The sequence below is a fragment of the Heptranchias perlo genome, chromosome 16, assembly GCF_035084215.1.
Source record: "Heptranchias perlo isolate sHepPer1 chromosome 16, sHepPer1.hap1, whole genome shotgun sequence".
Taxonomy (NCBI): domain Eukaryota; kingdom Metazoa; phylum Chordata; class Chondrichthyes; order Hexanchiformes; family Hexanchidae; genus Heptranchias; species Heptranchias perlo.
In genome coordinates, this window is record NC_090340.1 from 34636092 (window position 1) to 34658740 (window position 22649).

A 22649-nucleotide genomic window follows, 5' to 3' on the forward strand; every position below is an offset into this window, starting at 1 on the left:
GTCTGGGTGATGTGCCTGTCATGGTTGAATAGCTGTCAGTGTGTGTGGCCTGTGAGTTGTGGGTGTGCAGCTTGCAACAATGGTAATGTGTAAGGGTGAAAAGAAGCATCTGATTGGAAGAGTTGAGTACTGATTGAAAGAGTTTGTTGGTAGGTGGGTGATTGGGGTATAGTGCGTGGAGCAGTGGATGCAGCTAATGGTGTAGTTGGTAGGAGGTGCCACCTGACAGTTGACCTCACTCACCTTGACCACTCATGTCAAAGCACTGAACTTCTTCCTGCACCGCATCCATGTTCGTGGTGCTATGCGCCTGGCATTGACTACATCCCCTACTGCCTCCCACTGCCTTTTGAGCATATGACTGGAGGGCCTCTTACCTCCCCCCCCCCCCAACCCTCCACTGTAGATATAGGATGTCCCTCCTTCTGTCCACCTTGTGCACAAGGCCTCTAGTGCATCATCAGAGAACCTTGGTGCATGCACTCTCATAGACCTGGTACAAACTCAGATCAGCAGTTTGGTGAGGTCTGCCATGCAGCTTGGAGGATGTGGGATTTAGTGGTGCGCAACCTTTATTCAATGTTTTAACATATATCAACAGTTTGTAAGCATAGGGACGGGACCTGCATCTGTGTTTTATGTGTGCGATGTCTGATCTCCATTCAGACTCCGTGCAGACAGCAGACTGTTACTTTTAGCAAATAACAGGTGCCGTCTACCTTTAAGGGAGACAGCCTGCCTTTAAGAGATTGGGACTCCCACTGCTGGTGAAAAGTGCAAATGACCTTGAATCCTTGTGTCAATGCTGATTTGCAACTCTGCTGTCAGGCGAGTAGAGGCTGAACAAATGTCTCGTCCTGCCTACGAAGGAAGCTCCGGGCACAGTTGTTTTTTTATTCGTTCATGGGATGTGGGCGTCGCTGGCAAGGCCAGCATTTATTGCCCATCCCTAATTGCCTTTGAGAAGGTGGTGGTGAGCCGCCTTCTTGAACCGCTGCAGTCCGTGTGGAGAAGTTTCTCCCACAATGCTGTTAGGTAGGGAGTTCCAGGATTTTGACCCAGCGACGATGAAGGAACAGCGATATATTTCCAAGTCAGGATGGTGTGTGACTACTGCCGGGACGTTGTCAGGGACCATAGCCTTTGTTGTATCCAGTGCATTCAGCCGTTTCTTGATATCATGTGGAGTGAATCAAGTTGGCTGAAGACTGGCTTCTGTGATAGTGGGGATATCAGGAGGAGGCCGAGATGGATCATCCACTCAGCACTTCTGGCTGAAGATGGTTGCAAATGCTTCAACCTTGTCTTTTGCACTCACATGATGGACTCTGCCATCATTGGGGAGGGGGGTGTTCACGGAGTCTCCTCCTCCCGTTAGTTGTTTAATTGTCCACCACCATTCACGACTGGATGTGGCAGGACTGCAGAGCTTTGATCTGATCCGTTGGTTGTGGAATCGCTTAGCTCTGTCCATAGCATGTTGCTTCTGCTGTTTAGCATGCATGTCGTCCTGTGTTGTAGCTTCACCAGGTTGGCACCTCATTTTTAGGTACGCCTGTGCTGTTCCTGGAATGCTCTTCTACACTCCTCATTGAACCAGGGTTGATCCCCTGGTTTGTTGGTAATAGTAGAGTGAGGAATATGCCGGGCCATGAGGTTACAGATCGCAGATTGTGACACCCACACCCGGTTTCGAGCCCTATCCAATTTAACCCCCTGTATGTTTCAAAGTGACTATTTAGGTAGTCGTATTATTGGTAAAATATTATTTAGAGATAAATGTTTTATCTCAAATACCTCCTGAACATCAGAATATAGGAAAGAATCAAATGATTAAAGACCATTTGACTCATTCAACCTGCTGCTGCCACAGTTCATTTACTAGCTACCTTATTGTGGACTCTAGCCTTTAATCTCCCATCAGAAAGTTCTGCGTAAATATGTCCTGATTCCCAGAGCCATTCAAGAAAATTCAAGAACATTCATTCATTCGCACGTCTTCACTATTCAACCCTAACTTGATGCCTTCCATGAACAATATTTGCCCTCCATCTAGCATAGTAGCAGAAGATCATCATGTCTTATCAAGTACTTGATCACCTTAGTTCATACCTATCCCAAAACCTTTAGTACCATTCCTACCATATATTTATCCAGCGCCTCTTTGAAGGAATTATTTGACTCAACAAGAATTTTTTAAATTGAGGAGCCAAGATGAAAAGCCAAAAAGCCCATAGTAGACGATTATGTTGCAAGGTTGAAAAAAAGAGAAGACAACGTAAACCAAAAAGTAGTAAATAGGTGATGCCTTGCTAGGGCTTTAAAAGCATGATGATTGTCGGAGCAACAAAAGACTGAGAAGTAAGGAGTTCCACAGTTATGAGATCCTGGGAAAGAATGAATGAGAGTAGGAGATTGTGTGATGAATCTTGAATTCAATAGTGAAGATGTAGGGAGGATGAAGACCATGTAGGAAGCAGATTTGGATATAAAAAGATTAAGTGTGGAAAGTTCCTGTGAGGATGGAAAATATTACGAAATTTCGGTCGAGTATCAGTGAGAATCTGGGCATAGTTATTACTCCAAACTGTGGAAATTTTTACTTCTTCATACAGATCTTTCCTTCGGGAGATTAAATTACTTTCCATAGTTCCACCACTCTGCAGGAAGAAAAGTTTCTACTGGTCTTATTTGACCTTAGCAATTAGTCACAGTCCAAGTCAAATAATTAATTTAATTTGCATCACTAAAGGCTGTCATCATTTTAAAGACCTGGTTCATCTTTCAGTTGATGGCTGAATTACAGACTGAGATATACGGGCCGTTAGTGTGAGAGAAGTTGTTCTGAGTATAAAACAGGTTGATGGATAACTTTTGGGTAAGATTGTTCAGACATTTGAAGTGTTAAACCTTTTCACCACTGGTGGCTTTGGAGGATCGTAAGCTGTATTAATTGTTCCCCCAACTTGAATACAATCAGTTTAATTGGAATATTAGAACCAATATATGACTGGAGGAAAATTCTAAGCTAGTTTATATTAAATAATTTTAATAAGACTTTTTAATATTTTCCAAATGATTACAAATTGCACAATTTTAAAATGTCCATACTGAACCACTGCCTGCACATTATTAAAAGGTGTATGTTGGGACATCACTTGATGCTCCAATTTCAGGCTAACATTTGCTGGTGGAGGCACTAAACCAAGCCCAGGTGGAGAAGTTCCTAAAGACGAACCCTTTCGACCACAAGGCCGTCAGACAGTGGTCAGCACAGAACATTCCTGCAGGGAAAGGAGAGAGTGGATCCAATTGGGCAGTTCCCTGACCAGACGTTTGAAGTCATTTGGCAGAACGTCTTGTCGCTGGAACTGACCAACAGGCACCAGGATGTAGCTTGGATGGTGGTGAGAAGGGTTTTTCCAGTGTGGTCTTTCCTACACGCATGGAATCTCTGCACCATCACTAGCTGCCCTCTAGGCTGCAGCAGGGACGAGACCATCGTCCATCTCTGGGTGGACAGCTCCTTCACGCAGAAGGTGTGGAGAGAGATGGAGAGAGACATCTGTCCCAATTCATCCCCACCAGCTTGGTAACACAGGACTCTGTGTGTGCTCTACGGGCTATTCCCTGGGTTGCACACTGAAGCAGATATCAACTGCTGCTGTAAGACCATCAACTCAGTAAAGAAGGCCCTTTGGCCCACCCGAAACCTGCTGGTCTTCCAGCTGAAAGAGCTATCCACGACCGAGTGTTGCCGACTGGCACAGTCCATGGTCCAGGAGTACATGCTGCAGGACACACTGAAGCGAGGTGTGGTCTACTCAAAGGCTCTATGGCGAAAGGCCACCATGTAAGGCCATCCCACCTTGTATTGTTCACCATGTATTATTAGATATGTACTGTGTTTGAATTGTAATATTGGGATCGTATTGTGTACGATCTGTATTGTATTGTTTTGAATTGTATTGCTTTGGAATTGTGATATTTACATTGAACTGTGTGTATCCTTAAATTTTATGTAATAAAGTAAATTTTGAAATAAAAAAAATTGAATTAGTAGTGCTTACTGTGCTGCATACTGAAATTGGAGTTCTCTACCAATTGAAGCTAAAGGACTGGATTTTCCTCAAATTTTCTGCTTGTTTTTGGATGGTCCCAGGGCAGCCAAAGGAGGAAAGTGGAATAGGGAGGCCTAACTTTGAACCCCACCCCTATAAAATACAGGCACAGCTTTCCTCTACCCCCGACGTGGGCAGACTGCACAGCACTTCGCTTACCTAGCCACTGCAAGCATAACTGAGGGAAATCTGTTGCATGATGTATTTCCCTCATTTAAATTTGTGGGTGAGCATATTATGGGCCAACACCTGATAAGATATCTGATAGGGCCAAAAGGGTGCAATGCTGCCAGATTTGAGTTCCGATTTCTGGCCCACTTGCTGCCGCAACACTGCAGAACCGCCCTCCCTGGCCCCAAGAATTTTTGGGACCTTGGTGTCCAAACATTGCACATTTACAAGGAAATTGCAATGTCTAACATTCAAGTAATTAATTATGAAACTTCATTATTATATTTGTTAAAGTGAAAAGTCATGTAAAGATTCAAATTGATGTAAAAGCTATGATATTAAATACTTCTACTTACATTGATATTTAACTTGTAACTCTTTCCTTTCAGGAGCAATCTTCCTGATATTGATACACATTCCCAAAAATCAGTGAAATGGAATTTCAAGGTGATGACCATGAAGACCAATATAAGGATCAGAATATGCACCACTTTCAGAGTTCTGGAACAATGATTCCTATTCACCCAAAGCCAAAGTAAGTGAAAAATAACCTGTTCTACAATCCAAAATCCTTCATTATTTTCAGAATTAACCATCCTTTATCACACAACAAAAATATTTTGCAGGAATCCCTCTCCAGCTCCAGTTGATGATGCTGGCTTATTTTCATTCATCCTTTTCTCATGGCTGACACCAATTATAATGAAAGGGTCCAAGAAGAAACTGAATCAAGACACAGTGCCTCCCCTGTCCCAGTACGATTGTTCTGGTGTGAATGCCAAAAGGTATGCCAATTCGGAAATACATTTTGGGTGATCAGAAAGTACAAAAATATGTATAAAAATAAATTGAAAATTCTTTTGACATTGTTTTGAAAATATTTACAGATTCTTGCAACTTTGGGAGAATGAAGTGGAAAGGGTTGGCAGTGAAAACGCTTCCTTGGAAAGAGTGACTGTGCAGTTTCAGAAAACAGGGCTTATTATGAATACAATTTGTACAATTTCTTTTATGATTTGTAGCTTATTGGGACCGGTAAGCAGTCATATCTACCTTCTACTTTAAATTAACTAATTACTCACTATTTCAATACTTACTTTATTTTCCTATCTTTCAAATAAACTTGAAATAATATTTTAGGTACATCACTGACTTAAGACTAATAAACTGTAATAATTTATAGCAACCCCTCACCATAATCCCTATGAAAGAACATGGGGTATGATTTTATCAGGGAACCGGAAAGGGGCAGTGGGGAGGGAGTGACGGGAAACCCGGAAGCCCTTACGATTTTGACGTAAGGGCATCTTTTATTTTTATTTTGACAGTTTCCCGCCCGACTGGCCAGTCTGATAGACAGGCTGGCCTCAGTCGGACAGGAGAAGAGGAAGGAAGAAGATGTGAACAGGTAAGTATCGGGGGGGGGGGGGGGGGTGGGGTTGGATGTCACCAATGGTTGTGAGAATCCCTACGTGGTCAGTTTTTGGTAAAATATTAAAATGCCTACGTGGCAAAGAAGCAGAATGCAAAATGGTTAGAAAGGGTTAATTAGTTAGTAACTGAGATTGATACAGGTGGCCTGGCCCTCCTGCTGGGCCATATGTTTGCTTAGTCAGCAGGCCTGTATTGTCTTATCAATGATAGGTCTTTGATGTGATTCAAGGACTGGTCTGAATGTCTCCATGTTTATGGCAGATCAATATAGGTAACGAGCTTAGCCAAAGTTGAAAGACATTCCAGGTTGGGAGATAAGGAACAGAAGGAACAGGGAAGAACATTCCAAGTTGGAAGGTGAGGAAGTATCCCCTTTGATGTCTAACAGCAACATGGTCAGCACATAGATTGTCTATGATTGGCCGGAAATAATGTAACCCCGCATGGCAACCTGTGCCCGGCTTATGATTGGTGTTGACTCTTGTGTTAATGATGTTCCAACCCCTATTGATTTGTATAAAGGTATGAGTCTTTGTCTTTGTCTTTGTCTCCTTATTCTGTTAGAATCGTTCGGATTCTCTCAGGAATCTGAATTGAAGCTACAGACTAAGATCTGCTATTAAAGTTGTGTTGAACTTTACGGTGTACTCGAATCAGTTCTTGCTGAACCAGACTGAGGGGAAAGAATCCGGTTCGTCATTTGGAGTCTCAGTCATTGGGGGGGCTTAGTCCTCGGGGGGGGGGGGCTCAGTCATCGGGGGGCTAAATTATCAGGGGGGTCTCAATCAGATGTCATTGCGGGGTCAGTCATCGGGGGTCATCGGGCATCGGGGGGGATCAGTCAACGGGGTGGGCTTAGTTATCGGGGCGTCAGTCATCGGGAGGGTCAGTCATCGGGGTCATCGGGGGTCAGCAATCAAGGGGGGGCGGTCATCGGGGGGTCAGTCATGGGGGGGTCGGGGTTCACAGGGGTTCAGTCATTGGGACACTCAGTCATTGGGGTCATCATGGGGGTTGGAGATTGTGAGGGGGGTCAGAGATCGCGAGGGGGGTCGGAGATCATGAGGGGGTTCGAAAAGCGTGAGGGGGGTTCGGAAAGAGTGAGGGGGGTCGGAGATCGTGGGGGGAGTCGGAGATCATTGGGGGGACGGAGATCGTGAGGCGAGGGGTCGGATATCGTAGGGGAGGGGTGGTCGGAGATTGCGGGGGGAGGTTGCTGCAAATAGGCTTGTTGGGCCTGGGGGAAGCACTCCTGTGCTATAAAGGCAATTATCTGCTGTTTCGGGCCTTCTCGCCTCCTCTCAGTGGTGTGAAGTAGAAGGCCTGGGAATCCCAGTCCCCAGAGGTTATAAAACAAAAAAGCTGTTAAAATGGAGGCCCGCAGCCTTGTTGAAAGCTTTTAGTGACCAACCTGACTTCTGAGAGCAGGTAGGTCGCCCAACGCTCGGTTGGGGCTCAATCATCAGGGGGGTTGGGGGTCATCGGGTGTCATCGGGTCGGGGGTCATCAGGTGACTGTCGTCGGGGGTCAGTGAGGGGTCGGAAATCGTGAGGGGGGTCAGAGATCGTGGGGCGGGTTGGAGATCATTGGGAGGGCAGAAATCATGATGCGAGGGGTCGGAGATCATTGGGGGGGATCGGAGATTGCGGGGGGTTCGGAGATCGTGAGGGGGGATCGGAGATCGTGAGGGGGGTTGGCAAACGTGGGGGGGTGAGTAGATCGTGGGGAGGGGGGTGAGTAGATCATGGGGAGGGGGGTGAGTAGATCGTGGGGGGGGAGGAGATCATGAGGAGGGGTTGGAGATCGTTGGGGAAGGGGGGTTGGAGATCGGGGGGGGTGGTCACTGCAGGTAGGCTTGTTGGGCCTGGGGGAAGCACTACTCTGCTATAAAGACATTTACTGGCTGTTTCGGGCCTTCTCGCCTCCTCTCACGTGGTGTGAAGTAGAAGGCCCAGGAATCCCAGCCCCCCAGAGGTTGAAAACAAAAAAGCTGTTAAAATGGAGGCCCGCAGCATCCTTGAAAGCTTTTAGTGACCAACCTGACTCCTGAGAGGGGGTTGGTTGCCTGCCCCTCGTCCGCCTGCGTTAAAACTGGAAATGGGTGGGTTGGAGGTGGGTTGGGGACAGGTTTTAGATTTTTAAAATCTTTACTGCCCCCCGCCCCCAACCCACCCGTTTTTCTGAGTTAAAATCATGCCCATGATCTCTGACATAAATGCACATTATTTATGTCTCCCCCACATAGTGAAACTATTTGAAACATTTTCTCTGTAATATGGCCTATGCTACAATACAGTTTTGCAAAGTTTCTTAAAGAAAATGATGGAGCTTAATATTCCTTTGCATTCTCTATGTAATATAATCACTAAAAATGTTTTAAATTATTATAAACAAAACTACAAATAAAAATCAAATATGCATTAATACCTAAAGGCACTATTAAATTGTTTTTTTTTAATTGAACATTAAAGTTATAACAGTATCATTGGACTATATAGTTTGGAACCATTTTTCCCTGTTAGATGTTATGTTCTCAAGAAGACTGTCCAAAGGACTGGATCACCAACATCCCTGGCCGTTGAGTTACAATCCATCCCAGACTGATAGGATGAATGTCTTTGCTAGATTTAAAGATCATGACAACACAGTTAAATGTTTTGTAAATAGATAAAGAGCAAGAGGATAACTAGGAAAGAGTAGGGCCTAAAAGAGACCAAAAAAGTAACCTATGTGTGGAGGCAGAAGATGTGGGTCTGGTTCTTAATGAATACTTTGCATCTGTCTTCACAAAAGAGGGGGACGATGCAGAGATTGTAGTTAAGGAGAAGGAATGTGAAATATTGGATGGGATAAACATAGTGAGAGAGGAAGTATTAAGGGGTTTAGCATCTTTGAAAGTAGATAAATCACCAGGACCGGATGAAATGTATCCCAGGCTGTTAAAAGAAGCAAGGGAGGAAATAGCAGAGGCTCTGACTATCATTTTCCAATCCTCCCTGGCTACAGGCGTGGTGTCAGAGGATTGGAGGACTGCTAACGTTGTACCGTTGTTTAAAAACAGAGAAAAGGATAGACCGAGTAATTACAGGTCAGTCAGTCTAACCTCGATGGTGGGCAAATTATTGGAAACAATTCTGAGGGACAGTATAAATCGTCATTTAGAAAGGCACGGATTGATCAAGGACAGTCAACATGGATTTGTTAGGGGAAGGTCATGTCTGACTAACTTGATTGAATTTTTTGAGGAGGTAGCAAGGAAGGTCGATGAGGGTAGCGCAATTGATGTAGTCTACATGGATTTTAGCAAGGCTTTTGACAAGGTCCCACATAGCGGACTGGTCAAAAAAGTAAAAACCCATGGGATCCAAGGGAAAGTGGCAAATTGGATCCAAAATTGGCTCAGTGGCAGGAAGCAAAGGGTAATGGTCGACAGGTGTTTTTGTGACTGGAAGGCTGTTTCCAGTGGGGTTGATTTTTGTGGTATATATTAATGATTTAGACTTACATATAGGGGGCATGATTAAGAAGTTTGCAGATGATACAAAAATTGGCCGTGTTGTTGATAGTGAGGAGGAAAGCCGTAGACTGCAGGAACATGTCAATGGACCAGTCGGGTGGGCAGAAAAGTGGCAAATGGAATTCAACCTGGAGAAATTTGGGGAGGTCAATCAAGGCAAGGGAATATGTAATAAAAGGGAGGATGCTGAGAGGTATAGAGGAAGTGAGGGACCTCGGAGTGCATGTCCACAGATCCCTGAAGGTAGCAGGACAGATAGATAAGGTGGTTAAGAACGCATACGGGATACTTTCCTTTATTAGCCGAGGCATAGAATACAAGAGCAGGGAGGTTATATTAGAACTGTATAAAACACTAGTTAGGACACAGCTTGAGTACAGCATACAGTTATGGTCACCACATTACAGGAAAGATGTGATTGCACTAGAGAGGGTGCAGAGGAGATTTACGAGGATGTTGCCAGGACTGGAGAATTTTAGCTATGAGGAAAGATTGGATGGGCTGGGGTTGTTTTCTTTGGAACAGAGGAGACTGATGGGTGATTTAATTGAGGTGTATAAAATTATGAGGGGCCTAGATAGAGTGGACGGGAAGGACCTATTTCCCTTAGCAGAGAGGTCAATGACCAGAGGGCATAGATTTAAAGTAATTGGTAGAAGGGTTAGAGGGGAGCTGAGGAAAAATTATTTCACCCAGAGAGTGGTAGGGATCTGGAACTCACTACCTGAAAGGGTGGTAGAGGCAGAAACCCTCATCACATTTAAAAAGTACCTGGATATGCAGTTGAAGTGCCATAACCTACAAAGCTATAGACCAATTGCTGGAAAGTGGGATTAGGCTGGGTAGCTTTTTCTTGACCAGCACAGACACGATGGGCTGAATGGCCTCCTTCTGTGCTGTAAATTTTTCTATGTTTCAATGTTTTCTACAGTTCCTGGAGGCACTAAAGCGTGATAAATCCCTAGGCCCAGATGGTTTCCATCGCAGGGTTTTAAAGGAAGTAGGTGAGAACATTGCAGAAGCCCTAACTATAGTCTCCCAAAGTTCTCTCAATTCAGGAACCGTTCCTTTAGGTTGGAAAATTGCACATGTCACTCTGCTATTTAAAAAAGGTGAGAGAGGGAAACCAGGGAATTATAGACCAGTTAGCCTAACATATGCTGTCGGGAAATTACACGAGTCTATAATTAAGGATAGAGTGATGGAATACCTTGAAAACTTTCGGCTGATCAGAGAGAGCCAGCATGGATTTCATAGAATCATAGAATCATAGAAGTTTACAACATGGAAACAGGCCCTTCGGCCCAACATGTCCATGTCGCCCAGTTTATACCACTAAGCTAGTCCCAATTGCCTGCACTTGGCCCATATCCCTCTATACCCATCTTACCCATGTAACTGTCCAAATGCTTTTTAAAAGACAAAATTGTACCCGCCTCTACTACTGCCTCTGGCAGCTCGTTCCAGACACTCACCACCCTTTGAGTGAAAAAATTGCCCCTCTGGACCCTTTTGTATCTCTCCCCTCTTACCTTAAATCTATGCCCCCTTGTTATAGACTCTCCTACCTTTGGGAAAAGATTTTGACTATCTACCTTATCTATGCCCCTCATTATTTTATAGACTTCTATAAGATCACCCCTAAGCCTCCTACTCTCCAGGGAAAAAAGTCTCAGTCTATCCAACCTCTCCCTATAAGTCAAACCATCAAGTCCCGGTAGCATCCTAGTAAATCTTATCTGCACTCTTTCTAGTTTAATAATATCCTTTCTATAATAGGGTGACCAGAACTGTACACAGTATTCCAAGTGTGGCCTTACTAATGTCTTGTACAACTTCAACAAGACATCCCAACTCCTGTATTCAATGTTCTGACCAATGAAACCAAGCATGCCGAATGCCTTCTTCACCACCCTATCCACCTGTGACTCCACTTTCAAGGAGCTATGAACTTGTACTCCTAGATCTCTTTGTTCTATAACTCTCCCCAACGCCCTACCATGAACGGAGTAGGTCCTGGCCCGATTCGATCTACCAAAATGCATCACCTCACATTTATCTAAATTAAACTCCATCTGCCATTCATCGGCCCACTGGCCCAATTTATCAAGATCCCGTTGCAATCCTAGATAACCTTCTTCACTGTCCACAATGTCACCAATCTTGGTGTCATCTGCAAACTTACTAACCATGCCTCCTAAATTCTCATCCAAATCATTAATATAAATAACAAATAACAGCGGACCCAGCACCGATCCCTGAGGCACACCGCTGGTCACCGCTGATTTGTAAAGGATAGATCATACCTGAGGAACCTGATTGAATTTTTTGAAGAGATGACTAAAGTAGTGGACAGGGGAATGTCAATGGATGTTGTTTATATGGACTTCCAGAAGGCATTCGATAAAGTCCCTCATGAGAGACTGTTAGCTAAAGTTGAAGCTCATGGAATTGAGGGCAAATTATTGACCTGGTTAGGAAATTGGCTGAGCGGCAGGAGACAGAGAGTAAGGATAATGGGCAGGTACTCAAATTAGCAGGATGTGACTAGTGGTGTCCCACAGGGATCTGAGTTGGGGCCTCAGCTATTCTCTGTATTTATTAATGACTTAGATAATGGGATAGAAAGCCACATACCCAAGTTTGCCGATGACACAAAGATAGGCAGCATTGTTAGCAGTGTAGATGGAAGCATAAAATTACAGAGAGATATTAATAGATTAAATGAATGGGTAAAACTGTGGCAAATGGATTTCAATGTAGGCTCGTGTGAGGTCATCTACTTTGGACCTAAAAAGGATAGATCAGAGTATTTTGTAAATGGTGAAAAGCTCAAAACAGTGGAGGTCCAAAGAGACTTAGGGGTCCATGTACATAGATCATTTAAATTTTATGAACAGGTACAGAAAATAATCAAAAAGGCTAATGGAATGCTGCCCTTTATATCTAGAGGACTAGAATACAAGAGGGTAGAAGTTATGCTACAGCTATACAAAGCCCTGGTTAGACCACACCTGGAGTACTGTGTTCAGTTCTGGGCACCGCACCTTAGGAAGGATATAATGGCCTTGGAGGGAGTGCAGCATGGATTTACTAGAATTACACCTGGACTCCAAGGGTTAAATTATGAGGAGAGATTACACAAACTAAGGTTGTATTCCCTGGAAATTAGAAGATAAAGGGGTGATTTGATCGAAGTTTTCAAGATATTAAGGGGAACTGATAGGATAGATAGAGAGAAAGTATTTCCGCTGGTTGGGGAGTCTAGGACTAGGGGACATAGCCTAAAAATCAGAGCCAGGACTTTCAGGAGTGAACTTAGGAAACACTTCGACACGCAAAGGGTGGTAGAAGTTTGGAATGCTCTTCCGCAAACGGCAGTTGATGCTAGCCCAATTGTTAATTTTAAATCTGAGATTGATAAAGCCTCAGCCACTTGGGTTTTACTCTCTGGAACACCCTTCCTAAACCTCTCTACATCTGCTCCTTTGTCCTTTAAAAACCTTGAAACCCATCTCAAACCAAATTTTTGCTCACTCCTTTCCTGGCTTGGTGTCCATTTCTATCCACTTAGCTGTGAAATGCCTTCGGATTTTTTTTTTCTCATTAAAGGTATTACATACATGCAGGTTGTTGTTATTATTGTCGTTGCCCGTATCCTAACTCGCACTAAGTCCTGTTCACCCATCACCTCTGTGCTCGCCGACCTACATTGGCTCACTGTCCGGCAATGCCTCAACTTTAAAATTCTCATTCTTGTTTTCAAATCCCTCTATGGCCTCGCCTCGCCCTACCTCTGTAACCTCCTCCAGGCCTACATCCCTCCTAGATCTCTGCACTCCTCCAATTCTTGCCTCTTGTGCATCCTCGATTTTCTTTGCTCCACCATTGATGGATGTGCCTTCAGCCGCCTAGGCCCTAAACGCTGGAATTCCCTCTCTAAACTGCTCCATCTCTCTATCTCTCCTCCTTTAAGACGCTCCTTAAAACCTACCTCTTTGACCAAGCTTTTAGTCACCTGTCCTAATATCTCCTTATGTGGCTCGGTGTCAATTTTTGTTTGATAACGCTCCTGTGAAGCACCCTGGGACATTTTACTAGGTGCTGTATAAATGCAAGTTGTTGTTGTTGTTGATACCCAAAATGGAAGTGTCCCATTCCGCACCATTGAAATACTTCATCTTGATGAGCACAAAAATGTCACCATATTATTAATGCATAATTGTTACTTCTGTTTCTTACTTTACAGGCAGTGCTGATTCATGCTATCCTTCAGCATGTTGAAGAAAACTCAGAAAATCTTGTTTATGGAGTTGGTCTGTGCTTTGCCCTATTTACTACAGAGATTTTTAAAACCTTTTTCTTCTCAGCCTCATGGGCTATCAACTATCGGATTGGTATCCGACTAAGAGGTCTCATTTCTACATTGGCATTTGTTAAGCTGGCCCGTCTTAAAAGTTTAAACAACATTTCCATTGGTGAGGTAGGCACTGATCTGTAATGTAAGATTATAGTAGTCATCCTTTGTTGATTTTCTTCATTGATACGTTAAAACAGCTGTGAGAAGGTACATGACAACAGCCTGGTGATGATTGTCCCTTTGATTTTTCCTGTTCTTCTCCCCATGAGCAAATATCTATCCTCTGCTCCATGTGTCCCTGTAGTAGGCCCAGCTCTTTAAAAATGGTTTTATATAGTCAGTTGGGATATTGGTCAAACTAATTGGTCAAACAGCTTACATATCTGCTGCTGTACCTATCCAAGTCCTCTGCAGCATGGCTCAGAATGGCCGGCTCACTCTGACTTGCCACAACCCATTCCTGTCTGACCTTGACCTGCCCTGGCCCAGCTCTATTCTGGCAGGCCTATAATTGTGATTAAAGTTAGCAAATACAATACGACTTTGGATCAGCGTGTATTCTTGACGGCTATGAACCAGCTGGAGACATTGGAGCAGAATTTGTTTGGCCCACCTCCCCACCCCAGGCGCTTTGAGATCCCAGGACTCTTCTCACAGCTCCCAAATTCAGGGAGCACCCCACCAATACATCCAGACACAGACGACCCCTCCCCAGAGTGCCACACTCCAAGACCTCTCCAGTGCTCCCAAATCCTACTCCATAATTTTCCCAGACCCTGAGATGCCCTCTCTGCTGACAGAATCCAGGGAACCCCACTTGCTCCCAGACCCGGGGTCCTACCCCAGTATGGGTTCATCACTCCAGAGCCCCCATCCACAATGCTGCCAGACCCCAAGATCTCAGCCAGACCCTCAGCACCCCCAAATATTGCCAGACCTGAAGCCTTACACTTCCAGTGCTCCCAGTCCTGGACCTCTCTCCCCATTGTTACCCAATCTCTGGACACCCCCAGTGCTGCTACACACCGACATCCTCCACTCCAAGTAATAACAGATCCCAGTATCATCCCACAATGTTCCCAGACAACTGGACCCCTCCACACGATGCTGCATTACCACAAACTCTCCCCCATTGCTGCCAGACCCTAGTATCAACCACCCAGTACTTACACAACCAGGAACTGTCCCTCTGTTCAGACATGTTCCAGGACTCCTCTACAGTGCTCCAGACACCAGAAACTGACCCAAGTGCTGCCACACTGAGGATCCCTCTGTCCCATATTACTTGCAGCCTTTGGTACCTTCCCCAATGCTCCAAAGCAGAGAACTCTACACGTTGCTGCTATATCCAGGTACTCGCCTCACACTGCTGCTGGCCTCTAGGAATCCCTCAGTAACCCAAATCCCATATTTCATCCCCCAGTAATGTCAACCCAAGAACCACACTAATGCTTCCAAAGCCATGCACTTCCTCCCAACTGCTCCCCCAACTTCTTGTTTTCTACATCTAAACCCCATATATCCATCTCTAGTCTGTTACATCTTGCCTACCCTGTGTATCCTGTGCTTAAAAAAAGGTAAGCTATAACTGAAATACACATGTAAAGGAACATGAAATAATAATGAAGGCCACTTATTTCGTTTTCATGGAAAAATGGATAGAAATGCAAATTCTGTCTCCAAAACATCCATAACAATCCCAAACTATTACATAGCAAAAATGCAATTTGACCTATCCAATCAAAGTGATTAAGTGGACAACACATTAAACATTCTTAGGCTGTGAGAGGCTGTCTCAGTGAGGCATTGACAGAGTAAGTTTTTGTTGAAAGGAGGTAAGGGAACAGATTTGGCATGAAAAGGAGTTCAGCACCGAGACAGAGTGAACTTGAATCTGAAAGACCATATAAGTATGTATGTGCATGCTGAGCATGTTGATTGGAAAGGATTTAAGTAGGATTTAATTGCAAGCAAAAGGCCAGCCGAGGGAAAAGGCAACAAAGTGAGAACAGGGAGTTTGACTTGGACTGGAGTTCAGTATCGAAGTGTAGTTGGCTTGAAACTATTTTCCAAATATTCAAGTTATTTGAGTTTTCGAGTTCTTTCAGTCCAATTAATGTGGCAGGACCTTGCATGAAATGGGAGTTTCTGGAAACTATAGCAAGCTCACTTGAGCTCAAAGTTTGAGAAACATTTGGAGACATTTCGCTCTATGTAAGGAGGAGTAGAGTTCCTGGAGCACACGTTTCAGGGGTGTTCACTGAACCACTAGAAAGGAATGGTGAGGCAGAGGAATGGAAGTGGATGACCATCTGCTGACGGGAAAGGCAAGAAGACTCGGGTAAAGGCAGTGCTAGAAACTTCTGGGGGACTAAAGCTGTCTGATAGATATTCAGTGCTGGATGCCTGTGCTGTAGATGGTAACTCAGGGGAAGAAAATCACATCCTATGCCACAGTACCGTGGAGCAAATTGTTGTTTGAGAGGGACGAGTTACGTACAGGAATGAGAGGAGTAGACAGTCACTTCTGTAACTGTAGCTGTGAGTTCTGAATAGTGTGTTGTTTGCCAGGTGCCAGAGTAAGGGACATTACAAAGTGGGTATAGACACTCATGGAAATAGATGGGGATCAGTCAAAAGCTGTGGTTCATATTGGAACCAATGATGTGGGGAAGAATAGGATTCAGGTCCTGCAAAGAGAGTTCCAGGAATTAGGAGAAAGATTATGAAATAAGAACTCATTAGTGGTTACCTCAGGATTACTGCCAGTGCCACGCACTAGCCAGTACATGTACAGCCAGAGTAGGTAAGAAAATTTAAGCCTAAAGGCATGGTATTGGATGGAAAGGTTCACATTACTGGTTGTTTGTGACCATTTCTGGGTCAGGAGTGAGTTGTACCAACAGAACGCCTATATCTGAACAGAGTTGGGACTGACATCCTTATGTGGAGCTTAACTAGAATGTGGGGAGCATTTAAGTTAATACGGATGGGGAGAGGGATAAAGCAAAAGAGTAAACCAGCTGCGTAGAAGAGAAAGTAAGCTTCAGGTGTATAGATGATAAGGAGATAGAAAGGTTGAATGGGAAAGATAGTAAAAAAAAAATCTGGATGTGGAAAGAAAAGAAAGAAAAAATTGCAAAGCTGAGGGCTTATAAACCAAAATGTAAGTATATCTGTGAAAATAGTATAAGAAAAAATGTGGAATGGGGGATTACAATTTGAACGTGAACTCTCAATAATGCAATGAATTGTAGAGCAGCCAATTACATTATGGAAAGCAGGAAATCTCAGAAGTCATGCTTTTTGCTGATTCCTGTTTGCGTGTCTGTTTATTGCAGTGGTCGGGGAGGGGTGAGGGGCAGGGCTAGAGGAGGAGGCTAATCTCTAATGATTTGCAAAGGAAAATAGTTGTAATTTCTTTATTCAGCATAGTGTATTTCTCATCCTCATTCAATGGACCAAAGATTGAATTGTTTGTTTCATTTATGCAGAGATGAGATTGTGCCTTTGATCCAAAGACCACACAGGTATAGTTCCTTGATTTATTTAGCTGTGTTATCCCTTTCAGCTCTTTTAAAACTGAACAAATTAAATTGTGACAAGTTTCTCTTTAGCAGAGTTCCTGGAGCACACATTTCAGGGGTGTTCACTGAACCGCTAGAAAGGAATGGTGAGGCAGAGGAAGGGAAGTGGGTGACCATCTGCTGAAGGGAAAGGGATTGGATCTGACTGATCAGATTCCATTGTTTTATAAGAAGATGGGGAAAACTGGTGCAAATTGTGGCAAAACAACTCCATCCAAAAGTAAAAGCAAGTTTGCTGCCATTTACTATAAAATGCAAGTTATTTGTTTCATTGTATGAATTGTACATTTAATGTAGACACGTAATGTTCATATAATTCTGGGTATTTGCTATTACTTTTTAAAATTTATTCTCAGAATGTGAGCAATACCACATTTATCACCCATCGCTACTTGCCCTGGCAACTGAATGACTTGCTGGGCTACTTTAAAGGGCATTAAGCGTCAGCTATATGGTGTGGACTGGAATCAACTATAGGCCAGATTTGGTAGGGGTAGCAGGTTCTCATCCTTGAACCACATTAGTGAACCAGTTGGTTTTTTACAACAATTCAACAGCTTTTGTGGTCACATTTGTGGTACCAGCCAACAAATCACCAGATTTACTGAATTAAATTTTATAACTTGTCACTGGGGAATTATAAACTTACAATCTCTGGGTTGTTAGTCCAGTACCAGAACCATTATATTACCATACTCATTTTTTCCCTATTGTTTATTGATTATATGCATGAAGCATTGTGATTGTCTGGGAATCTTTACATAAATGCATTAATAAAAATTTTGGTTTTGATACCTAAGATTTAAAAGCTAAGGGAATTGGAATCAGTACACAAGTTTTTTGTTTAGTCAGAATGTGATGTTTTGTATCTCCATCTGCCTGAGGAAACAACTCATACATGGGGCTTGTGAGTGCAGAAAACAAACTGAAATTACCATGCACAAACTTTATTCATCAAATTTATAGAACCTCTTGAACTAAATTATTACAAAGGCTTATTAATCCATTATAGATTTTCTCTTGTGTTTATGTTTATATATTCTACTTTTAATATTTGTTGATTATTGCTTTTCTATTAATTTGTACATAAATATATTAGTTACTTTAAGTCTGCAAACTTCTGGTCTGTGTAGTAATATCTATCATGCAGGAAAGAATTTAACAGCATAGCCTGAGTTTATGTTAACTCCCGTAATCAGATTAATGCAAATGGTGTAATGGTTAGCCTCTCTGAAAAAACAGAATATAGGATAAGTACAGCATCTGGATTGTAGAGTACCAGGTCTGCTTATTACACACTTTTAAATACATTGAATTGTAACAGCAATTGGTTCAATTAAGAAATTAAACATTCAGCTACCATCTGCACCAAATATGTAAGTTATCATATTTTAAAGAGGCATGTGTCTTCTGAGCTTTGCTTCTAAATGTATAATATATGTCATTTTTGTGATGAAGCTACCATTTGCACCACAAGGGCATAAATCACATCATCACCCCCCTGTGACACCTTAGTGATACTCAGCTCTTCTGGAACATAAGGACTGAAAATCCCTCCCCAAAATGGTAACAATTTTCACTTTTTAAACAAATCTGACAGATCAGATTCAAGTTTTGTATTGCAACAAGATGGGAAAATTTGGCAAAATTTGTGACTTAAACAACACCGTCCAAAATGTGAAAGCAAAGGGAAGTTTGCAAGCTTTTAGCATTAAGTGCAGACTGATTTTATATCAGGCTCAAAGAGTGAAAAAATCTGCTTGGAATTAATTGAATTTATTTTATTTTGCTTATACAGGCTATGAACCTGCTATCAAATGATGGTCATCGACTATTTGAAGCTGCTTTGTGTTGGCCTTTTATATTTGGTGCACCAGTGTTGCTGATCAGTTGCACAATATATTCCTACGTTATTCTTGGGCCTGCAGCATTATTGGGAATTGTTGCTTATATGTTATTTCTATCTGTTCAGGTATGACATTGAAATGAAATTCCTACTAAAACACATTATTACCAATTACACTACATCAAACAGTTTATCCATGTCAGCTTAGCTGAATTAGCAGCACTCTCACTCATGAGTTAGACGGTTGGTCCTTCAAGTCTGAACTGACGAGTTTGAGCACATAAAATAAATTTTAAAAAGAAAGAACTTGCATTTATTTAGTACCTTCTCATTTCCTTAGGATATCCCAAAGTGCATTACAAACAGTGGACTATTTTTGAAGTGCAGTCACTGTTATTTTGTCGGCAAATGTGACAGCCAATTTTCACACAGCAAGGTCCCACAGCAACAACTGAATAACTAAATAATCTGTCTTGGTGGTATTGGCTGAGGGAGGAATGCTAGCCAGAACACCAGAACTCTGTGCTCTTTAAATAGTGACATGGGATCTTTTACATCCATCTGAGTATGCCGACCAGGTCTTGGTTTAATGTAAGAGGGTACCTCTGACAAAGTAGCAATTCCTCAGTACTGTACTGAAGTATTACTCTAGATAGTAGGGCTACCGACTGAGCCAAGCTGACAGCATATTAATAATCCAGTGCTGTACTGAGAACATTCTGCAGTACCATCCTTTGGCAGAGCTGTTAAACTGAGAGCCTGTCGACTGATTTAGGTGAACGTAAAAGATCTTGCAGTACTGTTGAAGAAAAGCAAAGAGTTCTTCTGGTGTTGTTTTCAATACTCCTCACTCAACCAAGACCACAAAAAAACAGATTCCACCTCACTATTGTTCATGGAATCTTACTGTGCATAAATGCTGCCATGTTTGCCTAGCTAATAACACTTCAAACTAATTCAATGTTAAGTACCTTGAGATGTTTCTGAAAGATATAAGGAACTATACAAATCTTTCTTCCTCTATAATTGTCCTGAGCAAAATTCAGATATAAAACAAATTTGCTGACATAAGCCCACTTTTGCTTTTGACTCAGTTCACAAACGTTAGAAAGGTAAGTACAGATGAGGGAGGCCATTCAGCCCATCCAGCTCATCCTTCCATAGAAACCTATAATTGTCCCATCACACCATCTGGATGCCTTTTGAATAAATCCAGAGTTTTTGGCTCCACAACCTTTCTGGTATTAAACATTCCTTGAGTGAAGAACTGTTTCCTGAACATGCCATTTACCAATTTGTACCCCTGTCTTCTTATACTGTAGACATGGTTTAATCTGAAATAGTGTTCATAGTTAACCTTTCCTGTTTCACTTAGTATCATATATTCTTCCATAAGATCCCCTCTGATTCACCTCTTTAACACTTCCACATAACTTGGATTTATCTGCACCACTTCAAGGGCTTGGATGTTGCCTTTGTGCTTAGTGATCAGAATTTAATGTAGCATTCAAGGTGCAGCCTGGCCAGGGCATTATACAGCTTCAGCATAAAGGCCTTAGACTTAAACTCTACTGATTTGACAATATAGCTCAACATTCTTTTCGCTTTATTAGTTCTGCAATCACAGTCACATAGTATACTGATCATGCACAATCACTCTCAGACCTCTTTCAACCTCTCCTCTAACTATTTTAATGCCAATCTTTAAATAAGTATGTTCCCTATTTTTCTTCCAATGTGTAAGACATATTTATGAATATTAAGTTTCATCTTCCATTGCTCTGCCCACTTGACAATATTGTCTAGGTCCTTTTCTAATTCATCAGTTGCTTCATCAGACTCAACTAGCCCCTCCCCTTAGTTTAGTATCACTTGTGAATTTGACCACCTTATATTGAGTTTCTGAATACGGATAATTTATGTTAATCAAAAACAATAGGAGGCATCAGCACTGATCTTTGTGGCACTTCACTCATTGCATATCGCCAGCCCAGGATCACTCTCATTCAACCAATTCTTTAACCACCTCCACATTTTATCAAAGGTACTCACTGCCTTCAGCTTATGTAGCAGCCTTTCATGTGGAACTTTATTGAATGCTTCATGGAAGTTTAGGTTGACTATATCATAGAACTTTCTAATTTCACTTCCTCAAAACAGTTAGGCAGAATCTGCTCTTTCTGAAACCATACTAACTGCCACTTACTTCATTATTTTCACAGAGGTGCTCCTCAACGTTGTTCTTAATCACTGATCCATTATTTTGCTAGTTATCAATGTAAGACTAATGGATCTGAGTTTACCTGGGTTTATTTTGTCAAGCTTCTTCAAAATATATCCCACGCTGGCTTGTTTCCAATTCAATGGGACCTTCCTTGTATTCATTGACTCCCTTACGATTACTGTCAGCATTTCACTGACTTCCATTGACTTCAATGGAAAAGAAAATCAATCGGAGTGTAAAACGGACGACTGATGCGCTATTGTCTGTTTTGCACTATCACCCAAAACAAATTTCACCCCCATTGTTTTTCTATGTACAAGGTGCTATATAAATGCAAATGTTTTTTGTGTTGTCCCTTGTCTCACTTAGCACTCTCAAGTACATTGGTAATTCACTGTTTTTAAGCCCTTTAATCCTGACTAGGATATCCATCTGAATGAAATCAAAGTCATTGAGTTTAGCTGTAGAACCACTAATGATGGGTGGCATGTTACTAGTTTCCTCTCTGGTGAATGCTTCTAGGAAGTAATTATTTAGCATTTTCAGTTCATCCTGCAACTCACTTGCTGTCATAAAACTGGAAGAATTTCTCATGGTCATGATTGGTTTCTACAGCTATCATAATTTCCAATTCTCCATTTACCCCTTTGACCGTCTTTACTTATAGAAGTTTACAACATGGAAACAGGCCCTTCGGCCCAACATGTCCATGTCGCCCAGTTTATACCACTACGCTAGTCCCAGTTGCCTGCACTTGGCCCATATCCCTCTATACCCATCTTACCCATGTAACTGTCCAAATGCTTTTTAAAAGACAAAATTGTATCCGTCTCTACTACTGCCTCTGGCAGCTCGTTCCAGACACTCACCACCCTTTGAGTGAAAAAATTGCCCCTCTGGACCCTTTTTTATCTCTCCCCTCTCACCTTAAATCTATGCCCCCTCGTTATAGACTCCCCTACCTTTGGGGAAAGATTTTGACTATCTACCTTATCTATGCCTCTCATTATTTTATAGACTTCTATAAGATCACCCCTAAGCCTCCTACTCTCCAGGGAAAAAAGTCTCAGTCTATCCAACCTCTCCCTATAAGTCAAACCATCAAGTCCCGGTAGCATCCTAGTAAATCTTTTCTGCACTCTTTCTAGTTTAATAATATCCTTTCTATAATAGGGCGACCAGAACTGTACACAGTATTCCAAGTGTGGCCTTACTAATGTCTTGTACAACTTCAACAAGACATCCCAACTCCTGTATTCAATGTTCTGACCAATGAAACCAAGCATGCTGAATGCCTTCTTCACCACCCTATCCACCTGTGACTCCACTTTCAAGGAGCTATGAACCTGTACTCCTAGATCTCTTTGTTCTATAACTCTCCCCAACGCC

General features: G+C 42.5%; 1 protein-coding gene across 1 annotated transcript in view; it reads left to right on the top strand.

Annotated features, from left to right (window-relative positions):
* Positions 1 to 4726: 4726 nt before the first annotated feature.
* The window catches only part of abcc12 (ATP-binding cassette, sub-family C (CFTR/MRP), member 12), a 90911-nt gene continuing 72988 nt past the window's right edge, over positions 4727 to 22649 (top strand). Inside the window, exons 1-5 of the mRNA XM_067997573.1 lie at positions 4727 to 4827; positions 4919 to 5077; positions 5180 to 5327; positions 13493 to 13726; positions 18989 to 19162. Of these exons, the coding sequence (XP_067853674.1) occupies positions 4727 to 4827; positions 4919 to 5077; positions 5180 to 5327; positions 13493 to 13726; positions 18989 to 19162 (816 nt within the window). The remainder of the gene's footprint in view (positions 4828 to 4918; positions 5078 to 5179; positions 5328 to 13492; positions 13727 to 18988; positions 19163 to 22649) is intronic.